General features: G+C 31.0%; 1 protein-coding gene across 7 annotated transcripts in view; it reads left to right on the plus strand.

The window, feature by feature from the left end:
* LOC144847921 (dystrophin-like) overlaps nucleotides 1-21613 on the plus strand; it is a 210941-nt gene that overhangs the window by 63893 nt on the left and 125435 nt on the right. For all 7 annotated transcript variants that reach the window (XM_078704507.1, XM_078704509.1, XM_078704508.1 and 4 more), the window contains exons 6-15: nucleotides 5756-5844; nucleotides 7293-7373; nucleotides 8599-8714; nucleotides 9005-9153; nucleotides 12440-12598; nucleotides 14796-14977; nucleotides 17705-17849; nucleotides 18350-18440; nucleotides 18845-19083; nucleotides 19561-19743. In XM_078704507.1, the coding sequence (XP_078560633.1) occupies nucleotides 5756-5844; nucleotides 7293-7373; nucleotides 8599-8714; nucleotides 9005-9153; nucleotides 12440-12598; nucleotides 14796-14977; nucleotides 17705-17849; nucleotides 18350-18440; nucleotides 18845-19083; nucleotides 19561-19743 (1434 nt within the window). The remainder of the gene's footprint in view (nucleotides 1-5755; nucleotides 5845-7292; nucleotides 7374-8598; nucleotides 8715-9004; nucleotides 9154-12439; nucleotides 12599-14795; nucleotides 14978-17704; nucleotides 17850-18349; nucleotides 18441-18844; nucleotides 19084-19560; nucleotides 19744-21613) is intronic.

The raw sequence follows: 21613 nt of genomic DNA on the forward strand, positions 1-21613 counted from the left end.
TATTTAGGCACATCACACTTTTTTTTTGTTAAACTAGTTTGATAGTGTAGACAGAGCTTTACACCTTTTACACACCTTCCAGGGTAATTAGTTGTTAAAAAATTAACATAGTATTTTTGTATGTTCCTAATTAAGAATAATTCCCGACCCTATTAGTATTATCTGCCTGCTTAATGCCTGATCTCATTGTACTATTTCATATATCATCTTTTTATGTATTTTAAATATTACTTTTTTTATATCCTAAGAACCTATATTAAAAGGTTACACGCAACAAGTTGTAACGTTGCTAATATTGTTTTTCAATAAAAGTAAATAATAAAATATTCATGTTTACTACCCTGTGTGAACAGCCCAGTTTTACAGGATCTTGATTGCTTAGTTTATCTTTTAAACCAAAAATCTAGCAAAAAATCCAGTTCAAATGCTATAACTTGGCAACATCTACCTACTGTACTACTGTACACAGGAATGATTTTTTCTTTTCACATTTCGGAAGTCTTACCGTGACTGTGGTAAATCTCATAGTAAAAGAAAGTCCATGTTGGGACAGCGCTAAGGTTTCCCTTCCTGCGATAGAAATAATTAAGAATGGCTGTAGCACCAAATTATTGCAGTGAGGCCTTAGAACTTGAAACAAACTAATATCATTTTCATACATTTATGTAGTAAAAAAATGTAGTTATTGTAATTATTGTAGTAGAAGAATTTTAACATTATCTTTTCCACCTGTTATTAACTACATTTGTTGTTTAACATTTTGTACTTCAGAAGCCACCAAGTCAACAACAACAACAACATTGTTTGGGTTAATTTTTCAATATACTGTATGCACAGTATGTATACAATTTAGGGTACAATTTTAAAATATAGGCATTATAAAATGTACGAATAACATCATGATAATAATACTTATGCTTCAAATATATTAGAATGCTATCCTAGCAAACAGAGATTTGCAATGCAAAATAAATGAGAATGACAATAAAGCGTACTAGGCTAAATTTATTTTAGGCTTTAATATATGCGAGCTTTTTGATTCTGACGTCATGCTCGGCTTTTATTTCTGTAATATTTTATTACGTTTGTGTGTAAAGTAGATTTTTCCCATGTCCAAAATTATTAGTGTTTATGAAATTAGTGAAGAATTTGTCAAAAATATGCTTAATCTTAAAAACGTATCTTAATATTTGAAAATTGAAACAAACTATGAATTTTAAAATGTATGAATATTATACACTATTTTCTGGTACAGTATTTATATCTTCCTGTCATTAAAATGTCTCCCAGATATGAAAAGTAGAATCAAGCACTTCAATGGGTATCCTACCATTATGTTTGTCTGGGAAATACATTATATATAAATTTGCAAAATAAATAAATAAAAAAAAATCACAAATTATGTGGCCAATTAGAAGCAAGCAAGTGATCATTTTGATTTCCTTCTCCAATTTTGTGGACAAAATAGTAAAAAAGTAAAAAGAATACATTAAATGTTCAATTGGTAAATTAATTTCCATATTTGGAGTATTTTTTATTGAATATAAAGTATTTAGAAAAATAAAAAGACTATAGTAAGGTGACATTTTTTATATGTGGCCTAAAAGAAATAGAAATATTTGTCAATTATATTTATGTGAACTAGGACTAAGTAATAGTTAAATATTTACACCGAAAAATTCAGACTGATAACTTGAAAATTGTAGGGGCTATCATGCTACCAAACAAACATACAAAGCCAGTACTATATTTGGCAACATTCTATTTTGCCAAGTAATATAACAGGCCATCGCAGTAGAATAAAAAAAAAGTTGTATTGTCAGATAAACATGTTTAATTGTTTACAATTGAGATTATCATGTCTATCAAAACTGTGAACTATTGTACTCTGGTGTACACAATTTTGTATAAACAAATGTTTACATCATTCATTTTGATTAAACCTTTTACCATATTAACAAAATAAAAACTCTATTGGAGTGAAGGAAGATTAGTTCAATTTAAATTATTTATAGTAACAAGATATATAAAAAAAGAAATATGATCTTTGTTCTTAAAAATATAAACTATAGTAGGCCTGCAGAAGTTGTCATCCTTAGTTTAGCCTGTTAATGAAATACAAAAGAATGTATCTCAGTTTGAACATATTAACTGGTGTGTTATTAAAGAAAGAAAAGTGAGAATTTGAAGATGCATACTGTATTCAGACATGAACAAGGAGAGACATTTAATATTATATCCACATAATTGAGTTCTTCAGACAGCAAATCAAATTTGATATATCGCATAGCCAGATATATACCCAGTGACCCAGTTGGGGTCACTGTCAACGTTCCCACTCTATTAAAATCTGTAGATGTTCAACCTTTTGAATAAAACTAATGTTTTGAAGAGCTTTCTTAAGGTTAAATAAAAACAATATTTAATTTTCTCACTTGGTTGATACCATTACAGTCCAAGGTTTTTTTTATATAACTGTGTACAGGGTTAGGCAAGCAAACAGGAATTCTCATAATATTATAGTAATGATAATATAACCCTATGTAAATCTATTACCTGGTGTTAATGTGTAGTCTTATCACATGCAAGGTTAAAGCGAATTAATACCAACATCTTGGTTTGATAAAATACCAGGACAGATGATCAGTCAAATGTCCTTTGCAATAGCCAAACTGGTAGATAAATGATTTATCCACATGAATAATAAGGTAAATCACATTTTTCTATTATAGTTAACAAAAGAATGTAAAAAATAATAGCATCCAATTGGTTTTGAGACGACCATAGCTTTCTCAGTCTCCTTACTTTTTTCTATACCAGATTTATATGCCTATTACCAGATTCAAATACTTTTTAGTGATCACGTTTAATTTGTTGCCCTTTTAATATACTTAGGGGCTACCATGCAACAATTATTAACTTTTGATTTGCTTTCTTTTTAATTTTTATATATAAAAAATTGATTCTAGAAGAAACAAGAATGCGTTTGTACTTGAAAAGAAATAAATTAAAAAAAAAATTGATTGATTGAAAGTAACTTGTACTTTTGGGCTTCAACACATAGCTTTGACTTTTGTTAATAATTTGCCTCTTATAAGTATAAGTAATTTTATTTAAAAAAATATCTTTGTACATGAAAAGAAATAATTTTTTTTAGATTATTTTATTGAAAAATAATTCCTGCATAATAATATGTGTAGTAAAACTGTATTTTCAAAAATCATATGTTATATTATTCCACTAGGCTATATTACAAGTAAATTATTGACATGGCAATAATGATCATCACTTAATTGATAAATTGCTGTATCAATGGTGAAATTATTGATTCATAAAACCTCCTCTGTAGTATGTTTCACCTGGTGTTGTTGTTATGCACATTGAAGGAGACAATCCAATTCAACTTTATCTAATTTACAATATTTCTAGCAGCAGGTCATCTTATGTACTGCGTTTCCTATCCTTTTCATTTCAAAGCTTATAACACTACATACATACAGCAATGAAAGCTAAATTACAAAATGTCGTCATTGAATTTTTTTTTTTCATAAAAGAGAGTGCTTTTCAGTTGTCGTAATTATCATAGCATTACTTTTACTTTTTACGATTGAATTCATAAAATAAAGTAATACACTTTCTTAAATAAGGACCAATCAATTTTTCTCCTGGCTCAGATTACTTTAGATCTTCTTAAATTTATGTTGATTTTATTTTATAGCTTAAAAAAATTTATTATGTACAGATTTTATGAAATTTCCAAACGTATATCGGCACTAAACTTCTTAAAACTATAATGCATGTGAGAGTTTGTTTTCTTATGGTTTTATATTTTATTATTTGTTTGTCTTTGGTTGTGGATTGATATCAAATTATGAAATGTCATTTTTTTTTTTAAACCACATTTATTGAGGTTCACAAGACAAACATATACACAAGATGCTCTACATAAACAAAGTCTTATTACAAGTCTTTGGGAGTGGAGTTGTAATTTTGTCCTTAGAAAAAAATCCTGACATATGACCGGACTTGAACCCAGGACCCTTGGAGTGGTAGCCAAGCATCATAACCACCAAGCCACAATACTGTAATTGTCCAAATTAAGTTTTTAATAATTTATCAAAATATTGACTGTTGTACAAGTACTTCAGTAAACCAAGTTATTTAGAGTAATTGCGAGTTGTTATTCCATATCCCACTGCTTTTGTAACATCTTATGGGTTCATTTTTAATAGGTTTTCATGTAGGCTTTTGCAGAATGTTATTTCCATTCAGTGATAAGACTAGGATCTCGCAAAATATATCTTCCCTGATGGTGGATTTAATTATCTTATGGTAAAGAAGTTAAGTGATTGTGATGTGCAGTGTTGATTGATTGGTAAAGTGATGGTAAAGAGTTGGTAAAGAGTTGCAATGTACTGAACATCGTAGGCTAGCTAGATGTAAAAAATTATTGCAATTGGTTCATATTTTGACATTAAATGTAGTTTGTGACCTTAAATTAGAAAAAAAACATAGGTAAGTGAACATTTTTTTCGTGAAATGAATGGGGAGTCCTGAAGGAGAATAGGGGCACTACTACTGTACATTTAAAGTCTAGTAATTTACAACTACACATTACAACATTGTCATCTCTAGGTTCTAGACAGCGATTTGGTTTAATATTCTTAAAAAGAAAAACATTTTGGCATACATGGTGTATCATAACTATACTTTAGCCATCTATCTGATGATTTAAATATCTTTGTATTGTTGTGGAAAAGAAGTCATGGCGATGTGTACAGTGTTGATGTCAATATCCAACACAGTATGTGGCACATATATGGGGAAACGAAAGAAATGTATATCTCCAAACTGTATAATGAAGCTTAGATCGTATCCATATTAAAAAGAGTTACAGTATATTGTGGTATCATATTACATTCTAACTTGCTATGGTGATATTGACATCAAATTCACCAGTTTAATTAGTCACTGTTGGATATATGACAAGGCCAAGAGAAATATCTACTTGAGAAGCTCAATAATAATACAATTTTAGAATACACTTTCTCTCTATCCGAAATGGAACATTCCATTTTACAAGCATCTGTGAAACAAATCAACTTAACATGTAATGTTGTGTGTATTGCTTTAAGAGTTCTCTTTAAAACTAGCTTTAAATATTTACAAATGTGCGCAAATAATAAATGTCTACATTAGTAATGGAATTTTATTGATAGCCAATCATAAGTTCACTAGATCTGGATGTTTATTTTTGTATACTACTGACCTTTCAAGTACAGTAGTAGAAGTTTTGTTGTAGGAGAATAGTGTTGGATAGTAGTAGAGATGGACACTTGGTTGTTTTAATCAACTGCTAACATAAGTATACATCTGAAGCCATTTCATGTAGGGTATACATAATACAGTATGCGCCTACCTTGGTTCCTACTAAATGCAATGGAATTTGACCAATCACAATATAATGAATTTCTAGTTGGAACCCAAATTTAGATATTTTTTTTTTGTACTTATTTTAGGATTTGAACCCATGACAGAGGAATTGATAATCATGTGTTAACCACAAAGATTTCCATGGTGGTATTTGTAATTGGAACCCAATCCATCCCAACCTCCCACTTTACTTCAATCAAATTGCCATGTTTACCAACAGCTGTCACCATGGTGATTTAAACTTGTCACTTCATGTGCACTTTTTCTGCCTGGGTAATAAATCGTTCCACAGTGCCAACTGCTTATTTTTTCTCTCTTCTAGGCTAAGGATATAATGAAAGGAGCAGACATGGAGGAGGATACTGGCCCTGAAAAAACAGTTCTTGCCTGGTGCAAGAAGAACACAGAGGGGTATGTAGTTTAGAGTTGTAGCTTAGACTTAAATTGTTCATAAACACTACCTGTAGTTGTTTTTTGGTATAATAAATGTAATATATTTTATATTCAAACATATCCATATTGTTATGCATGTCCTGTGTACTGATATTAAGTCTCATACAATTGAAAAGATTCAGAGCGCACTTCCCGAATGATTTTGAGTTATGAGCTTAGTTATGTTGAGGCGTGTAAGATTGTCGACGAGGAAGTATTGACGTTTGGTAAGAAACATTCTAATTTGTTTTGCAACATGCTGCCTCCTTGCCGCCACCCTACCAGGGCCTGGGATCTCATCGCTTTGGTAGGAATTAAATTCACGAAATCACCTGTTTTGACTATTACCAATGTTTTAAATTGTATGTAACATTTATGTAAAGACATTGGTCTCAGAGTGTTTTTTTTTTTAATCTGAATATAATTGAGGAATATCGTATTGACAATTATGACCGATATAGTTCTAGGATGTTGGATTTGAAATTAACAATTAATTATGTACTAATTTATCAAAAATTTAGGGGTGGGATTATACATACAGAAGTATGTACAGTAAATCATGTATAAACATTTTGTATATTTAGAGTACATTTTAAATGATTATTTTAATGTACAAAACAGTCCGAGCTAAAGAAGAGTCCTACTGTGATTTGCATGTTTCCTTGAACCTATAGTACCCATGGTTCCAATGATATTACATAACCACATGAAGATGGCCAACTCATCATACAACATAACAATGCAACACTATGGGCTCGTCAGGCTTTAAAGCTCTGTCTACACTATCAAACTTTATGTCACAAAAAAAAGTTATATGGTCATATATGGACATGTCATATAACTACCATATTTGGGCACATTACACTTTTTTTGTCAAACTAATTTGATAATGTAGACAGAGCTTAATAATTTACCCACGTATTGTGATAATTATTGCTAGAATCAAAACTATTTAAATTATTATTCTATGATGTGTTTAATTGATTGAATTTGAATGTATAATATAATAATTTAATATCTTTATTTTTGTTACGAAAACTTGTTGACAAGAAAGGTGTTCTTCAGTAAGCCTGTATCACTATCATAAAAAAGGCAAAGGCAGATACGTCGAAAATATAAAAAAAATAACGACTTTGAACGTAATTAATTAAAATATATAACATCCAAGGTCTCTTGGATAACTAATGATACAATCAGCTTTGCCCTGAATTTGAATTGTTGGTTTGAATATGCACTGTACATTACATATTTAAAACAATATGTTTAGTTTATAACCAACCTCAATAAATCATTTTATTTTTAGCTGCTTGATATATGTTACTTTTTTGTACCCTTAATATTCAAAATATTTTAGTATGTGTCTTTATTTTTTATGTGTATTTATATATGTGTTGCTTTATATTTTATGTGCTCTTTGTTTATTGCAGATATTCAAATGTACAAATCACTAATTTTACTACAAGTTGGACAGATGGCCTTGCCTTTTGCGCCCTCATTCATAAGTTCAGGTAAGAATATTATTTTGGAAGAAATCACTGTTATTGCATATGCCAATAGCTATAATGAAAAGGTTGTCCAGCTCGGTGCAAGTAACGTTTGTGCGTTGAATAACAAATTTTGGGTTTGCTAAAGTAGATAAAATATAGATGCGTTTCTTTATGGAGGAATCTGTGTGACCGTGTGTCATTAAAGCACAGTTCAAACTGAATTGTCGTTTTGTGTTTACCTTCTATAATCAGTTACAGTCAGTGGCATAATGGCTATGAGCGCTCACTGGCTAAACCCAGGAGCTTATAGGTGCCCATGAGTAGGGTCCGGAGAAAAGAAAGGCATTAAAAAATGTCGAAAAAAGCTAAAATGCCCAAAGCCTCCAGCATTGGAGGGCCACTAAGCACCCATAAAACCAGGGCTCAGGCATCTGCGTTACGCCACAATCATTGATTTCTGCTGCCAAAATTTAGCTGTAAGTTATCATGTTTACATACAGTACTATTTAACCAGTTATATATATATTGCATTGCATATTGATTTAATGTCATGATTAATAGTATACAATGTATGTTTTGTAAATTTGTAACATGTTCTTATAACCAAGGTAACAGATTTAATCATAGGTTGTAAAGGTTATTCTGCCCTTTTAATAATTAATGAGTCCTTGAATTAAAACTTTAATTTAATTGGTTGATTGTCTCAATTTATTACATAATTAATTTGAACGATTCCCCATGCCCATAGTTATAATTGGATTAAATGTGATTCAATAAAAGCTAGTACTGTACTTTCCTTTTTCCTAGGAAAAATGGAAACAAGATTTATATAAAAAAAGGCCAAATAGAAAAAAAAATGTTTTCTCGTGCCATGCTTCATAACATTTTGGAGCCACTAGATGATTTGCTATAGTATTTTAATTTTTTTTAAATAAATAATTGCTTATTCTGTTGTGATCGCATTGTTAGTTAATGATCAATAACACTTTCAGTTTGTCAATACTGTATATCTAACCAACATACCAAAACGCAAGAATGATAGTTAATTATCACCATTTAAAAAGATAGCTAATAGTAAAACCCCTCATGAAATAAAAAAAATAAAATTACAAATTCTAATTCCAGACTTGAAACTACATGTAAACATTTTTTTTGATGGCCTTAAGTGAGGATTTCTTAAAATACAAATTAACATGAATGTTTTGTATTCAACTAATGGAATATTAATTGTTTTTTTTTTTTCTAGACCTGATCAGTTAGACTATAATGCAATGCTTAAGAGTACTCCGGAAGCCAGACTTCAACATGCTTTTGATATTGCTTACGATGCTATGAATATTGCTAAGCTCTTAGATCCTGAAGGTACAGTTTTTTGTTATGAATATTTATATTTTGCCACCTGCATATTTACATATGAATCCATCATCCATCCAGGATCTAGTGGAATTACTGTAATAATATTCTTGAGTCTAATCTGATGTGGCTTGTTTACGGAATTTGGCAAAAAATCAGATTAGTCAGAAAAGTAAGATTAAATCGGATGTTCATCTTAATCTGTGACGAATGTTCACCCCAATCTGCGATACAACAGCATAAATCTGGATCTGAATTTTCTAGTTTTAAATTGATTTTGTTTATTTAATATTGTTTAGATGTCCATGTGGACCATCCTGACAAGAAATCAATATGGATGTACGTTGCGAGTTTATATCAAGTACTACCTCAGCAGCCTGCCCTCATACAACCGCAACTAGCTAAGTCCACCAACAATAAACCACCGCTTGATTTACCTATATCTCGTGTAAGTTATAATATATGTTCAGCTTACAATAATTCTCATATTCACTTTCATAATAATATCTTATTATGAAAGTGAATATGAGAATTTCATAAATCAAAGTTGATTGATTAATTAATTTTTATATAGTAAAACCTGCATTAAGGGGACAATTTTAGGAGCCAACAAAGTGTCCCCTTCAGTCCCCTTGATGAAGGGCTTGCCATAGTGTTAAAACATAGTTCCTTCATTAATTTCACAGGAAATCCTCCTACCTCTTAAGCTTTGTCAACACTATGAAACTAGTTTGACAAAAAAAAGTGTGATGTACCCAGATATGGTAGTGATATGACATCACCATGTCCATATATGGGCATATCACATTTGTTTGATGTCACATACATTTTGATAGTGTGGACAGAGCTTAAGTAGAAATGTCTCAAAGGAAGGGCTCTACTGTAATTATGTAGTTTTTAACTAATTACTTTTGTAATTAATCTTGGATTTATAATTAGATTTGTTACCATGTTCTTCAGCTTAGTAGAATATAAACCTACTTTTCTAGAGAAATTTAAAGATGTTGTAATTTACATTACATGTTATTGCAACATTCATTTGTGTAAACTGTCCGACGTGTGAATAACCAATCTTGACATGTTGAGGAATTGTGAGAGATTTTACGAGAATATGAATACAAAATTTTAAGTGAGAAATAGGATGATAGTCTTTGTCATATATGTTTACTTGGCATCAATAAAATACAGCGAAAGATATTTCTGTAGTTTGAGATAAAGAATTTTATTTGAATATATTTGGAAAGTCGCTTAAAATAAAGTTACACAATTACTAATGTTGAGATAATGACATGACAAAAATACATTTAAAAAAGGATAGCCTAAAATGCCTAGGTGCTTATTTTAATTGAAGCTTTTTTAATCAACATAAATAATGATCTTAATTTTAAATCGTTAAAATTTCATTGATATTAGAAATTTAGAAATTCATTTGTTAGAACATTAACATTAAACTTGTAAAAGTAATAAAATATACTGCTTGTTTTTAAAGGAGTGATTGTACTAGAACTGTAGCATGCCAAAGGAGTTTTCTGAATTTGAAATATTTTTCAAACTACACTATAAGACAATATTGATGTTAAACATCTGGTTATGTAGATCAGGTATTGTCGAATAGCTTGTCAGCATTTGAAACTAGAATTTTACAAATCTCCAAAGAAATTAGGTCCAGATTTTGACAGGTAGCCAAATCCTATCAGCATTGCCCAGTCATCCTGTTTCAATGTAGAGCCTGCATCGATTCTTGTGGTTTTCGTATACGCTATGCCAACTTCCAACAAAGCTCGGATCTAATCGCTTAATTTCAGTTCATAGAAGACGCATGTAGTAAACGTGAAAAGCGAGTCGGACAATTTGGAAAGGGTATCCCTCGAGTGTTGGTCAGGTCGTGCTAGACACGATGGCGCACGCTTAGTGATCCACGACTAGAGAAAGTAATGTGGTTTTTTTTTTAATTTGACGTACTACTGACTATTTAGTATTCTAGGTTTGTTATCTTATCTGTGAAACAGAATTCATTTAAGATTTGAACTAGTTCTGTTACTGATTTTTAAAACTGAAACCTTTAACAAAAGTCAAAGAAATTAAATTTATTTACAAAAAAATGATAAAACTCATCTAAAATTCAACATTATAAAATGTATGAAAAATGTTCATAACAGATATTAATTTCTCATTGTGAAAAATCAAAGAAATTAAATTTTATTTTACAAAAAAAATGTATGTATGAAAAATGTTTATAACAATTGATATTAATTTTAATTAAATTCCAAACAACTTTTGAGAATTGTACAAATTTATTATGCTGAATTGATGGTTGGTAATAATTAGCTAACTTGCGTTTAAAGTCAGATACGTTAATCAATAGTTTTCAATAATTTTTAATTAAAAATGTTCGTAATTGTTTTGATGCTACCACGGATCTCTTCGCTCTTCAAATATATTTCTTCCATTTCAAGGAGAAAAGTTGAAAACATATGGACACGGTCTTTTTCTTTTGAGACATCGGGACTTATTAGAATCCTTTACTTCTTTAATAAATAATATGAGCAAAAAGAAGTTCAGGATGTTGCACAAAAGACAAAAAAAATAGACTGCGTCTTTGATAATATTTGACGTTATACATTTCTGCAAACTGATAGGACATGAAAGAATATTTGCAGTGTAATTGAATAGGATTTAGAGTTTCCTTTATTGCACCACTTAACTATGCCTAGGGGGCAGTCTAATCAAGATCACTAGAATAATCATTGTCTATAGGAAGTTATTAACAACTATTAAAAAGGGGTAATACTATACGTACTTAAATATTGTGATGTGTGTAGGCATGCCTAACTTAGGTAATTGTTTTTGATCTGACAAAATCACTACAAATGTGTGTAAGGTCCCTTTACAATAATGATCTAGATATGAACTCATAACCGGGACAATTTACTACCGCGCAAATACAACATGCACAAATAAAATAATTATGGTTAGGTTTACTTCAAAGCAACCAAAGTGATACATTAAGACCTACATTTTACGTTCCCTGGATTTTACGTTCCCTGGATTTTACGTACGCATAAAATGAAAAGTGATGTCATTTTTTGTAACTTACCGCAAGACACAACTTTGTGCTGATTACTAGCTACTGCATTATGGCAGAATGTTTCCATACATGTTTCATCCAAAAAAATGTCCGGGGTAATAATGTGAAGTGCTTGGACGCAATAGGCACTACTGTACATAAGAATAAATATTATTATTTATTATTAACACATATAGTATGCTTTTTCTGTGTGTATCCCATTCATTACAATTTGTATGTTTTTTAGGCCTAAGTTAAACAGAACTCGTTTTGTTTTGCTTTATTTGTGCTGATTACTAGCTACTGCATTATGGCAGAATGTTTCCATACATGTTTCATCCAAAAAAATGTCCGGGGTAATAATGTGAAGCGCTTGGACGCAATAGGCACATTACTGCAACCTATAGAATTTGTGTTAAATGGGGTCAATTTAATGTCAATCTGGATTTTATATATCCCATGTTTTACATCCCATTTGGTCGGCCATTCTGTACAAGAATTTTAGGTTCTACCATGGACCTATAAATTAGGTCCAATAGGTCTCCATGGTTCTACTGTAACTATGTTATTTTCACTACCACCATTTTCTTTCCAATGCTTTATAGTTTCTCAACGTACAAATTATATTACTAATTGTATAACTTTGTATACTTATTTATCTTTGCAGCCTTTATCAACAGACTCAAATGGTGTTGATCTTAAAAAGTATCAGATGATGATGGAGAATGTACTGATGTGGCTTCTAGAGGCAGAGGAGCAACTCCGTTTACAGGAACCAATGTCAGAAGATGTTGATAGGGCTAAAGAACAGTTCCATATGCATGAGGTATTGTAACATTCACAATATAATCATATTACAACTCCTCGAAAACTTCAGAACTGTGTTTAAAATAATGTTTTCAGTGCTTCCAGTTTTGAGATAGAAGGAATAGGATAGGAAGAAAAGTTTATACTCCTAAGTGTATCTTTACCATTTGGTTGGTATATTTGGTATAATATGTCATTCATTATTTTCTTCAATTGCAACGATTTAAAATGCCTAAACATGTTTTGTACTCTTGAGTGGAGTGTATATTTTTGTTCCATTCAACTTGAATACATTCATTTTTTGTATCTTTTGAAATAATAAAGTACAAGCAAAGCTCGGAGATTGAACTTCAGCAAGAAAATGTTTTTCATTCTTTATAATATAATTTGTTAGATTAGAAATACATGTTCCTTCCATTATTTTCATATTTGTAATACGAGTATGTTTTCAACGAAACACATGTTTTGCATTCATTCTCAAAATTGAGTCACTGAGTTTTCAATTACTTGTCTGTCTGAGAGATATGGGTTTAATCCTAATGTTTTTGTGAAACATCACACATCTTCAACTCTGTAGCTGTCGTGATACCAGGTTATGTGAAAACACTAAATTAAGGTCTTCAGTACACCATAGTGATTCCTATAAAATGAAGAAACTTAATACTCGGGCAAACCCCCCTTTTACAGTGAGCCCCCCACCCTCCCCTTAATCTACAGCGAACCCCCCTTAATCTACAGCAAACCCTTACCCACGACATGCCCACCACCCGTAAGCAAAAACCATCTCTGACAATACATATATAGTTAAAGTTCTTATAATTTCGATTTATGTCATAGTATTGCTTTGATTTAGTAACCTTTACTAATTGAAAGTCCGACGCATTCAGTGTGCAGACTAGCCGCTAGGAGGTATACTTCATGTGCGCGTTGTAGTTTGCTGCACAGTTTATCAAATGAGAAATGAAAATACAAACATTTACAAATACATTTATTTATCAACAAAAAAAAAGCAGTATGTACAATATTTCAAGAAAATGCCGAAATGATGAAATGGGGTCTCAGGGAACCAGGAGGTTTGTATGATAGAGACTCAAGATTACTTTTAATTTAATTACATTTACTTAAAAATTGGTTTTCAAAATAGTATTGCTCTTAAATGAAATAAATTCAATACTCAACATGAAAACCATGTTGAATGATAATAAGAGGGTAAAATACTGTACCGTGTCCAAAGCCCCACTGGCCAGATCCTGGTCATGGCCCTCATTTGTTGTTTTATCTATCTATCTAGTTTTAGCTGTTTTAACTGTCTATTCAGATAATTGTAATTAAACCTTAATGTCAAGAAATGGTTTAAATGATGTACTGCAAGCCTTACTATACTACAGTTAGTAAGATTCCTGATAAATAGGATTATGTTGCAGGTTGATAAAGGTTGTTTCCATATAAAGCCATTTTAAATCCAATCATTTCCACCGACTTTAGGAAACAGAGTTATGACGTTAAAGTTTCTAGGTACCCTTTTGTGACAGGTGAAATATATGGAATTTGTTTAAAATTAAATTGTACGATTATAGTATATTCCATTTCAACCGTTATGACATTATTATTTTAATATTATATTACATTTTGAATTTTATTGAAATGTTTTGGACCTCATGGTGTTTGAACTTAAATACCTGGTAAATTGTATAAATATTATAAGATAATAATTTTTTTTTTTTGGCTAGGTATAGTTAGAAATAGGTGACCAATACCAATTTCTGTATTGAGAAATAAATTAATCAACTATAGTCGATTCTGTGGAATTATCTTATACAAATAATTAAAGTTTTGTATTCATGCAATAGAGAGGATATTTTTATCAAAAGTATTTTTTTCAAACTGGTGCTTGCTTCTCGTAATTTGGCCCCACAGTAAAGCTGTAATACAAGTTGATCGTAACTTAAATTATTGATGAATAAATGTATATGAATGAATTAACTTCATTTACCGGTGGTGTCAAACACTTTAATTGTTTACAAAAATGTGATTAATTAAATTGTAAATCATGCACTTAATAGGTATGTTGATAATATTCTAGTTGGATTACTCAGCTTAGTGAAAAAATGTTCTTTTCTTTTCTATTACTGTACATTTAAAACTCATGATATTTTTCGCATCTGCTACCTCAACTTGCTGAACTAAACTAAACAGAAGGTGTTTTTTTATACTAGGACTTTATGATGGAGCTAACAGATCACCAAGGAAGTGTTGGCGATGCACTCAAGAATGGTAACCAGTTGATATTGAACGGTGAATTATCGGAGGAAGTTGAGAATGAAATAAGGGAGCAGATGAGTTTGTTGAATAATCGATGGGAGAACCTACGAGTGTCAGCCATGGACAGACAGTCACAGTAAGTTTTTCTACAATGTTTGATTAGGGTTGTATACAGGATGTTCCTGAATAGCTGGTGGTATAGGGATAAAATTTAAAATGCTTTTCTCCCCTCCCCAACCATATTTAACCTTACGAAAGTAAGGCAAGAGTCAGCTTGTCCCGTATATGGATATACCTATTTATTTAAAGCATTGTGTAGGATTCACAAGAAAGCTTTCTAAATAAGTGCATAAACATGTTTAAAATGCAAAGAACATGTAGGTACAGTAGAACCTCCATTTTACGTATGGTATGGGACCGAAAGGCGTACGTAAAACAAGGGATTCGTAAAATCCAGGTTGACCTTAAATTGATCCCCAAATACGTAGATCGTAGCTAAATAGGCTGCCGTGTTTGCCTACAGCATGCAGATGGTCACTAGCTTAGCTAGGCCTACGCCCTTCCTAGACTAATCTAGGCCTAGGCCAGGCTAGCAGGCCTAGCAAGATGTGAGGCCTAGAAAAGTACAGTATATACAGGCTGTGCGATTTAGTTTAAATAAAGTTTTATAAATAAAAATATCAATGTTCTTGTATTTTCTATCAATGAAAAGAGTCGCTGCTGTAGCCTACAGCCATGGCTTTGTGCTTTGTTGTTGTTAAATTGCGCCCTCAATGTAAGAAAATGATGACGTCATCGGTCATTTTAAGCGTACGTAAAATCAAGGGAACGTAAAATCAGGGTACGTAAAACGAAGGTTCTACTGTACTGCAGTATCCACAGTAGAATGATTTTGAAATGTTCCCTTACAGTTAACTCTTGGATCTTTTTCCCCTGTGCCTTTAAAACTATTTTAAGTTTTCCTTACTATCTGAGTTACGTTGAAGTATTTTGTTTAAAGAGCTAAGTTCCAAATCAAAACAAATTCCTAAATGTTTCTAAATGTCAAAAGTCCATCAGTAAAATACTTTTGTTTTTTTCTCCATCTAAATCATTGAAATATTTTTATGTGTTTGTTTGATACCAATGGTTAGATTGAATTTTAATTGATTGTTAGCAGCACATTAAATCAAACACATTGTTTAGACAGTTCTTCAAGACTTAATTTCAGGATCAGAATTTATTCATTTATCAAGAAGTAAAGGTAGCTCAGCTACATGCAAGAATTTCATATTGGTTAAATAGGGTACTATTCCTTGGTTAAATTTACATAAATTAAAAATTTATAATAGAAATATGAAAAAAAGAAATTAATTATTTTGAAATTATCAATTACGTAAATGTAGCAAAACTCTGCTAAAAAAACTTTCTCAGTAGTTGGGTAGTTCAAACTGATGATGCTGATGACTCTCCAAAAGAGCTGAAAAATAAGATTTATGGATTTTGATGTAGCGCAAAAAAGAAAATCTGAATATTTAATAAAAACACCAAAAACATAAAATTCAATATTTTAGTCATCTGCTAAAATGTATTTCCACACTATTTGTTCATAATTTATTTTTAAGAATTCCTCTCAATTTACATCATTTGTATACAAAAAAGGGGGAATACTGAGTAGTTTGATCTATCCCCTTCAATGATAAGAAAATGCTTATTAAAAAAAAAATCTTTTTCTTTCACTTCACCTGGCCTATATATATTTATACATATTTGTATTACTCTATTTATTTAATACCAATGGTTTTTGATTGCTATACTTCATTCATTTACACTTTTCTTTTACTTAATTCCAGACTCAAACTTTATTAATTTATCATGAAATAAGTGTTTAAATCTATTGAATAGCGCCAATTAAATTTACTGGCCAATTCAGTATTGTGTGTATACAATCACAATGAAAGCTTCCTAAATCACTGTTCTGTTTTAAGTCGCACGTTTGTTTTGGTCATAATTTAACTAGTGAAGCTAGCTAGGTAAATTGATATTTGATGAAATACAAGTTGCATGCACATAAATGGCCATGCATCAAATATCTTATATTAAACACGATATCCAAGCTCTTAATTTTGATTCGAAATTTGTGGCATATCATGGTGGACATACAAAATCTTTGTTTTCTCTTCTTTTATATTAACTAATTTATTTTGTAGCAACATTTTTGAAAAACCCCATATGACAAAAATATATGAATTTGAATCTTGGTTGGAATGGCTTTTTCTCATTTTAACAATTTATAAATTAATTTCCATCCATGGTTAAAGTTTCTCGATGCCTATCAAATGAGTGTTAATATATAATTTCTTGTCGAAAATAATATTTAGTTTTTGATTCAGGGAATGCAAGGATTATGTTGAATAATGCACAAATAATTGCAGTGTAGTATTGCATGATTTGACTGTGAATTACAAATGAATCAGTATTATTTTTTTGTATTGCATGTTTAAGTTTAGCACCACCTACTATTGACTGACGGAGCACCTAGATTTTTTACTTCTTAAAAGTCATTCACATTCAAATAATTTGTAGTAATGAATTATGCTGTTTAAAATCCATTCTGTAACAAAAAAGTTAAAAAAAATCTTTGTAACATTTTGGAAGAGGTTGATGACACAAGCTTACGTTGTTTGATTCAGCTGCATAGTCTGAATGCGTGGTTGCTACGTATTTATATTTTATTTGCAATAATAATATAAATCCATAAATCTGTAGGTATGAACAGACCCTTAAGGAATTCCGCCCACTTTTGCCTAGCAGAACTACACGACAGATTGTACCACAAGAGTTCGATGTTCGTAGTTGATTAAACGTTATTTTTACCTTGCAGATTACATGAGGTATTGATGGATCTCCAACAACAGCAACTGGATGGATTAGCCGAGTGGCTTACAAAAACAGAACGTAGCATATCTACACAAACAAGCATAGGTTCAAGTTTAGATGAAATCAAAACACAAGTCGATCAGCATAGGGTAGGTGTAGCGTCAGCATTTTTTATGTTACCATGAACACTGGTGTGGTCAAACTTGTGAAGTAGGCTTTTATTGATAAGCAAATTCAATCACTGAAATGTTTTTAATTAGAACGAAATAGAAATTGCATCTCATACATTTGATGGAAGTTTGTACAAAGTTATAAAGTATCAGTTTTGATAAAATAGACCTACTACTCCAGATTATTATTTGCAGAAAAGTGCCCATCATTATCATCATCAACTTTATCATATTGTATTGTCATAAAATCATTGTCATCATAAATTTCAATTATCATATTATTATTGTCAGTATCGTCATTATATCACTGTCATCATCATCATCGTCGTCATTGTCATCATCATCATCATCGTCATTGTCAACAACATTTTAATTATCATCATTAATTTATCATTAACATCTTCATCGTTATCATCAACTTCTTTATCATTATCAGCTTTGTTATATCATATGATGTTTTTTGTTTATATTCTGTTTAGAATTTACAAGAAGAGTTGGAACATGAACAAGTCCGTGTGAATTCTCTCACTCATCTTGTAGTAGTAGTTGATGAAAACAGTCCAGAAAATGGTTAGTTTTTACATTATAACTAGTTAATATTGGTCAAGAGTAATCTTTTTTTCTTATTGTGTTTTTTACTTAAATTGTAAACTGTAGTGTGTAGGCCTATTTGATTGGGCTGTTTTGAGCAGATAATGTTCAGACTTGTCGTTTCAATGCAAGCAGTGCTAGTACATCATTGTTAGTGAGTGACCAGCCGAATGTACATACTGATAATAGGACTTCAGACTTTCTTGTCCATCCCATCAACTTAAACTGTTGCTCTACTAGAAAGTAAAGAAAACCTCTGTTAAGTTGCTGCATGTCAAACGACTAATTATCTATCTATTTTTACTATTCATTTATGTTTTATATAACAATGTATTACAATACTACAATACAACTGAATAAACCAATGTTCTTATCTTTATCAGCAACGGCCCTTCTGGAAGAACAATTAAACAGCCTTGGAGAACGTTGGGCCAAGGTGTGTCAGTGGACCGAACAAAGATGGGCAGTACTTCAAGAGGTGTTGCTCAATTGGCAGAAGCTGTCGGACGAAGAGAAACGATTTGAAGAGTGGTTAAAAGCAACGGAAAAGCTTCTTGCTGATATGCGGCCTGTTGATTTCAATGATTCCAATGCAACTATGCAACATGTCAATAGATTAAAGGTACGTAGACAGAGGGTAATTATCCTTAAATGAATTGATTGGAAAGGTAGATTATTGTTTGGTATGTTGAGAGAATTGAGAAGGATAAGATGGGTTAAAAGACACAGAATCATTGATGCAGATGCCAGCTATGGATACTAGGTATGTGCCTGCCTACCAAACCCCAAAACTTGGGGTTCAATCCTGACCTAGTGCCATGTAATAACCCCTCTCCCTATGCCTCAAATGAGACTTAAAAATGATATAGTTAATATCCAACCTGTAATTAGCAAGTTGGATGTGTATGAAATAACAAAAATATATTTTTAAAAAACCACATATAAATGTATTGTTTTATACTGCTGTTGCAAAATGCCATTATATCCTTTTACCATGCTTGATTTTCAAGAAACACAAAACATCACAAAATCTCAAGTTATTTGTATCTTCAATATGGGCCGAAATATTAAATAACATGTTTTTTGTTCCACTCTGCAGCTACTTGAAGAAGAGTTGGTAGAGAAACATAGTGAGTTTGACCGACTCAACCGTAGCGCTAATGATGTCATCAAACACCTAGTCTACAATAGTAAGGCTGCAACTAATATCGAGAACAAACTAGAAGAATTTGCTCAGAAGTGGGACCGTGTCATTCATCAGGTTGAGCAGAACTCAAAACAGGTGAGTACAGGCATATCCTCTTTGTTAAATTCATTCCAAAGTAAATCTGAAAGAGGCTGGAAGATTGCCAAATGCCATTCAATAGAAATTGCATTTTTTAGTGTACTCAATTATTGTACACTTGGCATGCTATTATGTAATTTGTTTGTGAATGATAATTTTAATGTATTACATTTTTATTGTTTTTTGTTTAAAGGGGGTTAAACTTGAGTAATCTTCTTCTTTAATCTTGTATTACCATTTTATAAGTTACAATATCTGTGTTTGCTTGTTTTTTTTTCATGGCAATAAAAATGAAATTTACTAGGTACTAGTTTGTGATGTAAGAGTTCAAAAAACTCAGTGAAGTTTTTTTTCTTTTCACATACAACATTTGCTGTCAGATACTCATCTCAAGTGAATGATTTATTTTGTGTAATGAGCTAAAAAAATTGCTAAAGTATGTCGGTTTCTGCTGCTATATCTGAATATTGTCAATGGTTTGTTCGAGATTGCAACATATTGTTAAAAAATGTGGGTGTTGTTAGGATAGGTTTGCAGATTGATACCACATGGAGACAATAATTAAGAGACTGGGAGTAGAAAAAGGAGTGGAGATATGAGTTATTGTGGTTTACAGTGGTTCTTATACTTTACAAGTACAAAAGTCCATTACATGTGTTCATACAAATATCAGTGTCATGGTTCAAGTTCTGTTTCTTTCATGGTTGTCTTTTATTCATCAGTTGTATTTGCGTCAATACTTATTTTTTAACTCTTTAAACAACTCCATATCTGTCCATCAAACACACCTGACACCCAAACTTCTAAATGTCTCCTCCACACACTAAAAGACTTAAACCATGGACACATCATATCAAACACACAGGCCTAACACTCCAGGCTAACCGATTGTAAACATTTTTGTTTGTTCAGATGGCTTTATGATGACGTAACAACATCCAACTTACAACAATTGTTCATAAATCCATATCTTCAGCTCATTAGCTTTCTTGATATGTAATAAGAGGTCGGTTGTTTAAGTGCTAGTTTATTCAAAATATTAAAAAAAAGTTTATTCAAAATATGAATATTTTACACAAGTTTGCTTTATATTGCCAGCAATGTAAACTTGTTAGAGTTCACTTACTGTAGGTGCAGTACATACAATATAAAGCAATTATAATTACTACAATATTAAAATGATCATGTTTATGAAATATTAACATTTGTAAACCTTCAATTAATTAAAAAAATGTAATGTAATTGATTTTCAACACTGTACATGACATGCAATGTATTTAATCAAAACTTTAGAAGATAGTAACTTGTATTCATTTATTTTTAATATTTGGCACTTTGTTTGTATTATTTTTTAATGATCTACCAAGGTACAAAACATATCTCAAAATTGTATATTTGTTTACTGTATATTGTATACATGTATCTTGTATTCATTAACTTTTTTTATTATTAAAGCTAGCCTAAACCACTTTCTAAATATTACACAGAAATTATTGAAAAGAGAATATGCAGTATTAATTCATTACCAAATAGTTATTATTGTAAATTGACGTTTAAATACATTTTAATTTTTATAAATTCACATTAGCCTTATTTACAAATTGCTAGTAAATAATTGATATAAAATCATTATTAATTCATGTAATTCAATTTTGTCATTTGTAACAATACAAATTTATTCTATGCTGTCGGCATATCTTTAGTAGCACACATTTAATGTCCCATAATTTTAGTTTGCAGAATTTGCAGCCAAATTTCAGAATATACAATATATATATATTTGATCCTATGAAAACGAGGAAAAAAGACAGCAACAGGACCAGCATCCTGTACACCTTGTATCTCAGTTCTGAAAACAATTCTGAAT

The sequence above is a fragment of the Antedon bifida genome, chromosome 7, assembly GCF_963402885.1.
Source record: "Antedon bifida chromosome 7, ecAntBifi1.1, whole genome shotgun sequence".
Lineage (NCBI taxonomy): Eukaryota > Metazoa > Echinodermata > Crinoidea > Comatulida > Antedonidae > Antedon > Antedon bifida.